The sequence below is a fragment of the Micropterus salmoides genome, unplaced genomic scaffold, assembly GCF_014851395.1.
Source record: "Micropterus salmoides isolate LMB-PRFRI ecotype aquatic unplaced genomic scaffold, ASM1485139v1 Ms_hic_scaffold_1, whole genome shotgun sequence".
In the NCBI taxonomy this organism is placed as follows: Eukaryota; Metazoa; Chordata; class Actinopteri; order Centrarchiformes; family Centrarchidae; genus Micropterus; species Micropterus salmoides.
This window is the reverse complement of record NW_024040040.1, coordinates 13597125-13607517: the sequence shown is the minus strand read 5'-3', so window position 1 is coordinate 13607517 and position 10393 is coordinate 13597125. Positions and strand designations below refer to the sequence as shown.

At 42.9% G+C, this 10393-nt stretch overlaps 1 protein-coding gene across 2 annotated transcripts; it reads left to right on the top strand.

Moving 5' to 3' along the window:
- The first annotated feature begins 2711 nt into the window (after positions 1-2711).
- On the top strand, positions 2712-8131 carry LOC119902587 (zona pellucida sperm-binding protein 3-like). 2 transcript variants are annotated; one of them, XM_038718883.1, is made up of 11 exons: positions 2712-3191; positions 3281-3380; positions 3815-3933; positions 4013-4131; positions 4702-4805; positions 5463-5640; positions 5864-5981; positions 6740-6831; positions 7039-7133; positions 7692-7832; positions 7984-8131. In XM_038718883.1, exons 1-11 carry the CDS (start codon positions 2811-2813, stop codon positions 8109-8111), a joined length of 1575 nt encoding a protein of 524 aa, XP_038574811.1. In that variant the 5' UTR covers positions 2712-2810; the 3' UTR covers positions 8112-8131. The 2 variants fall into 2 exon arrangements, with proteins under 2 accessions (XP_038574811.1, XP_038574819.1); XM_038718891.1 differs by lacking the exons at positions 7692-7832; positions 7984-8131 and adding an exon at positions 7347-7587 and having other exon boundaries at positions 2719-3191.
- The last annotated feature ends 2262 nt before the right edge of the window (positions 8132-10393 follow it).

Here is a 10393-nt window from a genome sequence, read left to right as displayed (position 1 = left end):
CATGAATCAGAGCTTGGCGTGCTGTTATTTCATGTCGCTCCCACCGGGATGGGCCGAGCACCCGCCAGGCTGCTGTCTGTTATCCCTCACCCCCAGGTTCACTGACCCCAACCATATTTTTCTTCTTTCCCTCCTTTGTTTTCACTTTCTCTTCCCTTCCCCCGCCTGCACGACTTCTGAATTCTTTCCTTCTCACACTTCTCCTGCCTCTCCCCCTTTTCATCTCAGGGTTTCACCCGCTTGACAGATCCACATATTTGCTCCCTTTTAAAAATTGCCAACATACCAAGATAGTTTTAAGCAGTGGCAGCGCAACTGCTGCCAGCGTCTATAAACACATGCCAGTAGCCTACATGTTGGAAGGCAACATTTCCCTCAGAAAAATCTCCCTGTCCCACGCATATCTATTCGCTGACAAAACGCATAGAAATCCGCTGATCTTGAACGCAGCTCGCCCACCACAACAGCAGGCCATAACTAATCCATCTCCCACTACATGTTTTTAATGAGCCTCCATAACCGTTATCCGTATGCTGCAGTGCAGCGCGGGCCAAATCGAGCTGTTTCCATGACTTTGTGCTGTCAGCAAAACGTGACGAGGGACGTGTGTGTGTGTGTGTGGACGTGTTTGTGTGTGTGTGTGTGTGTGTGTGTGTTACTGTCACTGAGCATCTGCGTCGTCGGTGTGCCATCCTGGTTGACGACTTTCCATCTGGTAGAAGTTGGTGAGTGTGTGTGTGTGTGTGTGTGTGTGTGTGTGTGTGTGTGTGAATGAGATGGTTGTGTGTGCCGTGTATGTGTTTATGGACGAAGCAGAGGATCGGTCTATTTACCTGCACCATCCTGCCCTTGTCTCAAAATGCACTAGTAATATTGGAAACAGAAGCTGATGGGAGTGGCAGCAGCAGTGTGTGTGTGTGTATGTGTGTGTGTGTGTGTAGAGTGTGTAGAGGTAGCTGCCAGGCCCCTTTCAGAAGCCCCCACAGGGGCCACATTAGGGCCCTCTAGGGGCCAAATTAGAGGCAGCTAACCAAGTTAGAGATCGGCAGCAGAGGGGGTCTGACTGGCAGGGATGGACTGATTTCACTCCAGCCCCCTGAACTAACACACACACACACACACCTCCTCTCTTTGTTTTACCGCTGATCAGCAAAAGATAAAAGCCAGTTCCTGACAATAGCAGCCTCTCTGTTGGGGAGTCTGCAGAGAGATCCTGACAGAGACGAAGAGCTATAATGTATTCCTGTAGGTCAGCCTGGATTAGAGTGTCTGCATCAAGGGGAAGTGATTTAAAGTAATTTAACCATTTTCTTTGAAGGAAATCTTATTATGTTTTTTTTTTTTATCCATATGTTCTTACTGGGAAAAGTATGACTGTGGATGATGAGAAATGTTGAGACATACAGGATTTCCATACTGGTAACTCAATTTAAATTTACTTCAAATAATAACAATAATAAAATCTATGTACTGTTCAAAAACAATGTGCTTTACATTGAAAAAAACCCTAACAATAAAGATAAATATTAATAATAAAACAGATAAGACATGTTGGCAGTAAAACATGTGTGCTGTGCTAGAATTAATATTAATAAAAGGCTTTTTTGAAAATATAGGTATTAGAAGTGATATAAAAGCTGTCATTCAGCCAACCTCAGATCCTCAGGCAGAGGGTTTCAGAGCTGAGGGGCCTTGACTGCAAAAGCCTGGTCACCTTTAGTCTTGAGCCAGGACTCCGAACAGCCAGTAGAGCCTTGCCTGAGGATCTGAGGCTGCGCCCTGGCTCATAGGGGAGCTGCAAATCAGCAATATAGCCGAACCACTGAATGTTTTAAAGATGATCAGTAAAATCTGGAAATCAATTCTAAAACTAACTGGTAACCAGTAAAGAAAGGCTAAAACGTATTTATCTATAGTCTCTCTGTGTATCTGTCTAACACACTGTTGGTTTTGGACTTTTCATTGAGCCAGCTTTAACATTCTAGTAAGATCCAAATATTTAAACAAAATACAATTATATCAGATTTAAGATATTTAGAATATACAGTATATAGTTTCATATAGTGTTTTAAATTTAAAGAAACTTAAGTGGACTTTTGTGGGTTTAAGAGGTCAAGCAGACCCTAAAACATTGCTGTGCACATGTGACCTGTGCGAGATTTATAACAGGTGTGTGACTGACATGCCCCCTGGCATAGATTCAAGACATGCCCGCTGCTGCTTCCTGTCACATGTCTCACACACACACTTGGTGGTGGTAACGTTTGTGAAGCCTCACAGAGGATGACCATAAATCTCAGTTTTATGAGTGGCTCTGCAGACTGTTGACCACGTCGCCTTGACATTGAAGACGTGGGGTTCCAACTCCCTGAAAGCATTGATTGATTTGCCTCACGGGGGCAGTGAAAGCCACTCACTGCTAGGGTCAAGCTTGTTTCTGTTTATAAAAGTCTTTGTTCATTACCATCATGACACATGGAGATTTGGCAGAGACTTAGGGAATGAGAACATTTGAGCTCTTTCCACAGTTTTCAACTCTAGAAATGTTCAGATGCTTATCTAAATTATTTCTTTATGAAATGAGCCTTTGACACAAAGACCGGGCTGAAGTTGGCTGTAAATGCCAATCTGCAGTTCTATTTAATGAAAAGGAAGAGAGGAAAGGAAAGCTTCAAAGATTGAATCCTCCAGGCTGGAATCCAATCAATTCATTAGGAGTAGGTGGAGTCAGAATCAAGTTCCCACAACTTGCTAAAGACTAAAGCAGCAGTGCTCTGAAAACACCAAAGGTTTTTGGGTGATAAGTTGTGATGGGGTTCAAAGATGTGGTTTTGTTGGGGTTTGTGCTTCTCCTTTCAGGTGCAGATTTTTGCGCTGCTACACAAAACTGGTTTAACTTTAGCAACAATGAGAGTCTGACCCAAATCCCACAACAAGTGACGACAAGTTTACAGCTGCCAAGATCACCGCAGACAACAGATCATCAGTCAAACCGGACACAGCACAGTCACCCTGTCCGTTCTCCTTTCAGCTACTGGCTCAGGAGCTACCAGCTCAGAAACCCAGCTGTTGGCAAACAAAAAACACTCCAGTCTCCTGTGGAGCCAAGCGAAACTGTCCAAGCTCCAGAGTTGTTAAAGTTGCTGGTCCAAGGCCCAGATCTGAACCCACCTATCAAGCAGGAATCAAAGGTAAAAAACTTTATGGCTTCTATGCAGCCTTTTTGATCTTCTGTACCAATATAGAAGTTCAGTGTAATAAAATTTGAATGATGTTGTAGGTGCAGGTGTTTGAGCCACGGGCTCCTGTGCCATCCAACAGTGTGGCAGTGCGCTGTGGCGAAGGAGAGATCACTGTGGAGGTCAACCAGAACTTCTTAGGTAATGGCTGCCGGATACTTGTTTAAATTGATCCATTGTGGTTGTTTTGTCTACAGTGGCACTGGTGCAGGCCCATTTAACATGTCTTCTGCTCTGATGTCTAAAAAAGAAAGGGTCAGGTTAGAGGCCCAAATTGGAAAATTGAATGGAACGGTGAAGATGGGACACTCAGTGCCGATTACTGCAAATGGCACAGACTATGGACTTGGAGATCAATATTATGTTTCCTCTTATTTCTTCACTTGCAGAAGGAGCATTCTGCATTTCTGTTTGGTGTTTAAATGCTGACTTTACAGTGACACGCTAAGATGCCTTTTTATTTGTCCTGTGGCTGAACCTGCACTTGCTGTGAGTGTTATTGACCAGACCAGGGAAAGAAATGGCTTCAGGTTTCGTCCTGATTTAAGCTGTGCGTTTTCCTCTTTTGTTCTTAGGAAATGGTCAGTTTATCCATCCAAGTGATCTGACATTAGGAGGCTGCGCTGCGCTAGACACCACTGACCACATCCTGCATTTCCAGACAGAGCTACAGGACTGCAGCAGCGCAAAGAAGGTGTGTGGCTTCCTCCCTCCCTCATTGTCCATCTACTTGTGCATTTGGAGTCACTGTAACTGTTGTGTGTTTTCCTCAGGTGACTGAAGAGGCCCTTGTCTACTCATTTTCTCTGATCTACTCCCCAACACCCATTGTAAACACGTTCATTTTAAAAACCAACCCTGCTGAGGTGGTAATTGAATGCCACTATCCAAGGTAAAGCCTACATTATTTGGCATTTTCCATTCCCCCTCAGCCTGCCATGTACATTTCTTGCCCTGCTGTTACAAAGATTATTCAGGGTATGTGTAGTTTTTAAAAGTCCTAAAAGGATTGCAGGCTGAGACATTATACAAGGGAAAACTACAATTGGGATTGGTGTGCAGGATGATGCGTTTTGTTTTTTTTGTGGAGTTTCAGTGGGCACCATCGTAACTGTAGCAAGTACAGTACCTGCTGCCAGCAAGTACTTTCACTACTGCTCATCGTCTCATTGGAAAGTGAAGATATTGGCAAAAACTAGGACATTTTTAGGGAAGTACTGGGGGAAAAAGGTCATATGGTTTTCCTTCATACATTCATGATTTGGCCGGTATGACTGTCAAACAGGATTTAAAAAGCATTCAGTCTTATTTAGCGAAAAGCTGCAGAAACCCTCTACCACTACTAGTCTACCTATGTTAATCTATCCACTCTTGACTCCTTTCTTTTCTTGTGACATATCCTCCTTCCTCAATGAGCCTCTCTCTAGTGAAATGCCCGTCCTTCCTGTGATTGTCCTCGCAGGAGGCATTATGTGAGCAGCAACGCTGTGAAGCCTACCTGGAAGACGTTTGCTTCCAGCATCTTAGCAGAGCAGCAGCTGCACTTCTCCCTGCGTCTCATGACAGGTGGGGACATGTCAAATAAGCGACAAACTTAGAGCTGATGTTCTGAAGTTAAAACTTTGATTTGCGCCATACGGTTTGGCTAATTTCCCCTGTGACGGGTGTAATTGCAATCACTCAAGGCCTTGCAGACTTTGCAGTGACGGTTCAAAGATGCTAAACAATGACATGATAAACAGGAGTAAAACTTATGATGCATGGTGATGAGCTGAAATTACATGCCTTGTAGGTTGCAGCTGACCCAACGGGGTCACCTGCACAATAAAAGATCAATAAACAGCTGATCATGTTTTCTAATTAATTCCAAGCTATATGCTGCAGATAGGGACTGCACCAACTTGTTCATTTTAAAAGCTGGCCTAAGAGAACCCCATCTGTGATTAACTTATTGTAAAATGGGCCAGACTGTATGAAGTTAGGAAGGAAACTATGAAAGTTTTAAACTAGTTTTTGCAGGCACAGACCCTCATCTGTTTATTTTCCAGGTTCATGATAATGCTACATCTGTAATTCATTTATTGCATCTTTAATACCTATAACCTACTCACCACTGCTACACTGATCCACTCTCCCCCACAGGCATCATTTAAGTTTCATCTAATCAGATTGATGGCCCCAACATTACTTTTCCACTTATATATTTTTTCTTTATTTGATTAGAGGACTGGCAGTCACAGAGGCCTTCTAGTGTATACTTCCTGAGTGACGTGATGCATATCGAGGTGGCGGTCCTCCAGGGTCACCATGTCCCAGTGAGGGTCTACGTGGACAGCTGTGTGGCCACCGTGAACCCCGACCCCAATTCTCAACCTAGATACCCCTTCATCAACAACCATGGGTGAGCTGTGGAATGGCTGTGCAGTATATGTGCCAGAAACTGACTCTAAATATGAACATTTAAGTGGTAGTATTTGTCAGCTAGTCATAATAATCAAGATTTAGTTGCATAACATATTGTACCTCTTAGGAGCATTTGTTGACCTGTATCCTGTGAAGAGTTGGAACGATCAGCCACTTGTGTTTATGAATGTGAATCCTGTTCCTGTATTTTTCCTTATAAGGTGTTTAACTGATGCTAAGCTGACAGGAGCCAAGTCTTACTTCATGCAGAGGAGCCAGGAGGATAAACTTCATTTCCAGCTGAAAGCCTTCAGGTTCCACCAAGATCACAGGAATTCAGTAAGTACAGCTAGTATGAGATGTGTTTTATACGGTTTAGAACTACTGATCACCTATCATACTGTCAGACATTTGACTTTCCACGTGTATTTTTTTTTTTCTTCTTCCTTACGTTTTCTTCTATTTTTCTATTCAAGCAATCTGATCACTGCAGAGAGGTCTGTGTTGATGTGACAAGCTAACTTGCGGCAGCCAAGGTGTCACTTAACATTATTATTCCCCCCCCCCAGCTGTTCTGTTAGTGGTCTTGCGTGCTAAGTTGGCACATAATGTATACGTAGGTAGTAGTTGTTTGAAGGCCACAATACCTCCAGTTGCAATCTGTGCTTGGGTCAAATACTTTCCAGCTGAGGAAATGAATGTCTTAACATTTAACTGGGTAACTATATTATAGGTGGAAGATGCCCAGGATGGAGCTAGGCCATAAATGTAAGCCAGTGTCAACTCGGAAAAACTTTTTTTACTTTTTTTTTTTTTTTGGGGGATGAATCGTAACATTGAATTAACTTCAAGTAAAAGAACAGAATTTGATCTAAGAAGTTTCAACGCTCAAGATTTCAGGATACTGCTTTAACCCAGTACTGTACTTGCAACATCTGAGCAATTCCCAAAAAATGTGGTAATGAAGCTACAGCATCATTAGCACACACGTTGGGTCTACCAATGAGGACATCTTGGAAAGATATTTGTGCAATATTTTGAATAGCACACTTAATACTGTACATATGTCTTTTAATGTCCTTTTGCCTTCCTCATAGCTCTACATCACATGTCACTTGAAGGCAACAACAGTCTCCGTTCCCATTGACACACAACACAAAGCGTGTTCCTTCTTGACAGAGGCCAACAGGTCAGTTCCCACAAAGCTAATTCAGTTAAACTAAGCAAATGGATATGTGACTGTCTGGCTGATTTTCTGGTATGTTTAAATAAAATATGCAGGCACCCCCCCTTCCCTAATCCCGCAAAAAGTCCCCCCCCCCCTTTACCGGAACTCTAATGCTATAAAGAGATTTATTCAGCCTCTGTAACGGAAGACATTTTTGGCTCTGGACAGATGGGTTGCATCAGGTGGAGACAATAAGGTGTGTAACTGCTGTGAGACCAGCTGCAGCGAACAGAGACGGAGAAGAAGACTAGCAGCAGATGCTGGTACAGTTTACACAAGCAACACTACATTACACTTGGATGAATCCTGACCATTTGATACTGACCCAGGGGAGAAATGGTGATACCTTCTTGAGTGCTGTCATATCAAAGAATTTACATGCATACATAGACGCACAACACACACCCAATACGTTTTAGGTCCAAAAACACATCAGCAAAGTTTAATTTATTTTTATGTCCCTTTGGCACTTATAGAATTTCCAGGACGGCATGTCTACCTTGTCTGAGACCATCTGGATGGTTCTGAAGCCTCACTCAGACATATTACAAATGAACAAAACAAGGAGTGCTAGCAACAAGGAGTGAAATATAATCCGCCACAGACAAGCAGAGGTTGCACCCATATTTAGACAAGCTAACTTGCTTCCACACGTGATATTTATGCATCTTTTGAGGATTGATTTTGAGCTGATCCTTTTCTTTTTTTTTTTTTTTATTAATTGTCCAACCAATCACTTGTATCGTCAATGGTTGAATCAGCTGGCTAAATGCGCAAAGTAGATTTCTTTTCCTCCATCCTCCCCAATGTTGGACTCACAGGGCTTCCTCCAGATCAGCGGTGGGAGGGAACAGCTGTTCTGGGCCCCATCCTATTGGAGGAGAACATCCTACAAGAGGAGCTGACTGAGCTCCTTCCAGAGCCAGCTTCTCTACTCCAAACACATGAAGTGACTGGAGCAGGTAAGAAGGCACCTGTGCTTTTCACACTCACAACAATGTGACTGGAAAATGCATTCAAGTCCCACTTATTCACCTTTCTGCTCTCGTCTCTTAATTGTTAAATGCTGTGACTAATGGAGCCGATAATGTTTGTCTTTCTCTTCATCCTCAGCCTTGTATTCATCAATAGCCCTGCTGTGTGGTGTGGGTGCAGCGCTGGCTGTGGTGTTGCTTGTTTTCATGGGTGCCGTTATTTTCTGCAGACTACGCAAACCCACTGGGCACAATGTTTGTACCTGATTTTAAGACAATAAAACCTTTAAAAATAACTCCTTTTGTCCCTAGCCATAAAAGTAAAGTCTGAAATGCAGACTTTGACTGTGAGAATTGTTTAATAAGACTTCTGTATGGTATGTTGCTCAGGTGCCGCTGCACTGTATTCCAGGTTAAGTGTTGTAGGCTTGCCAGGGTTAAAAGGGGTTAAGCTATAGTGTCCAGCGTTGCAGAAAATTACCTGGCTATAAAATGTGTGTGTGCACAATGAGGGACTGTATATTGCTCTATCAGGCAGGTTTTACAGGCACGATGCAATAAATAAATACCTTACTGAAAATGGTTAAGGTTTTCATAATGTGCAGGGGCGTTTGGAACATTTTAAATGTCGGGAGGCAAGTGACCTTAATATCCATACAGAGTGAATATGAAAGTGCTATACAAAGAAGAGAGGCAAGTGTACGAGGTGTGAAATGACCAAAAGCGCAGGCCTTTATGTTTAATTCATGCATGGATGATTTGTATGGTTCATTTTCAGGGACCCTGCAGCTAGTCCAGCCATTGCCCTGATCTCGGGGAGATAATTTAATACACACAGTTACAGCTGAGCTGCTCTGTAATTCACCGGAACTGCATGAGATGTTTCCATTATCATTCAAATCCACATCTAAAACAAAAGAAAAGCCTTAAAAAATTGAAATAAAAAGCTGCGCTATTGGCTCCGTGCTGTGAGGTAAAACATAAAATACCATCACAGTATTGCGCATATTTTAGCTTCGGGCCATTTTTGACTTTTCCCTTTAATTCACCCCCTCCAGCTTTCAGCCAGTGGCGGAGTATTCATGAAATGGGGCTCATCATGAACTGTTGCTCACAAGCCCGGGAAGACGAATAGACATAATTAAAAATCCCATAAAGGCGAGAACAGGGGCTTTTATTACAGTAATATGCGAAGGCCTTGGTTTAATGGGGTGTTTGTTCCCGTGTGCAGGGCTGATGGCTGCGCTAGTTTACTGCCGGAGTGACGTTGACCCCCCTCCAATCTCCAACACGCCACAGGCTAATAAAAAGTCACACCTAACAATGCACCAGTAGGACGCATGACAGCGACAAGCATGCGCACTCAGAGGCGATTGATAGTGACAGATGTGCACCCACAAGCCTCCCCCTAAAAGGCATCACTGAGAATGTGGGGAAAGGATCACATTGTGATTTTCAGAGAGGAGAAAGAATAGAGAACAACAAAGCAATAAGAACAAGAAATTATTGGCCAACAGGTGTTGCCCAAATGCAGCATGAGGAAGCATGATCTTCTCATCACTCACCGGTGAACACATGTGACAGTTAAATAAAGCTGCATTAATTGATTATTGTGTCCGCTTGGGTGCAGCACAACAAGCTATACATAAGACAACACTGACATAATGTCACCTTATAAAGTTGACGTTGTGAACGTGTTGGCAAACGTTTACACAACCAGCAGATGGGAAGCAACATCAGTATTCATTTGGGGCTGTATTTCATGACCACCTGGTGCATGTAGGTCCATTGTTCACTCTCTTTTAAACATGTGTTTGTTTTTGCTGCTAAATGCCCCACCATGCTCACCATCAATTGCTAACTTTGGCTGTTTGGTGCTGGGCAGGTAGCAAACAGTGGCTATATCAGAGCTGTTCTCTGCCACTTCACTGAAAACTGCTGCCTGATGTGACTCCAACCAAGGCTGATAGGAGTGGCAGACCAAAATATTAAAGTTGTGGGCCAAAACCTAAACAATGACATGAAAGATGCCAAATTTTCTATATGGGTTTGTCACAAGTAGTGGCCACTTTCACATTACACATTGTTATCTGACCCAATGCTACCATAAAAATATTGATTAGTGTAGCTTTAAAGCTATAAGATAGCTTATCAGCTAATTTTACATATTGGAAGTCCAAGTTAGAGGCAGTCATTTGAAGAGATGGCACCAAAAACACAGAAACCCAAAAATTAATAATGGTAAATTACAACCAGATTGACTTGTGTAAGCTAAAGGATGCCAAGGAAACACGAGAGTATTATGACACAGACACCTGTGATACCCTTGAATCATCTCAGATAGCCCAGAAATCCCAGCAACACTCCAGCTTAATGTGCACCAAAAACATTTCCTGCACAATTTAATTTTGGTAAATGTGGCACATCTACAATGTTTCTTTTAGAAGGGGTGAGATGCTTCTCTCTATTACACCCTGACATAGGGAAGTGGACTGCTAACACAAGTGTGGTTTTTTTACATACAAAACTTGCCTGCAGCTTTAAGAGGA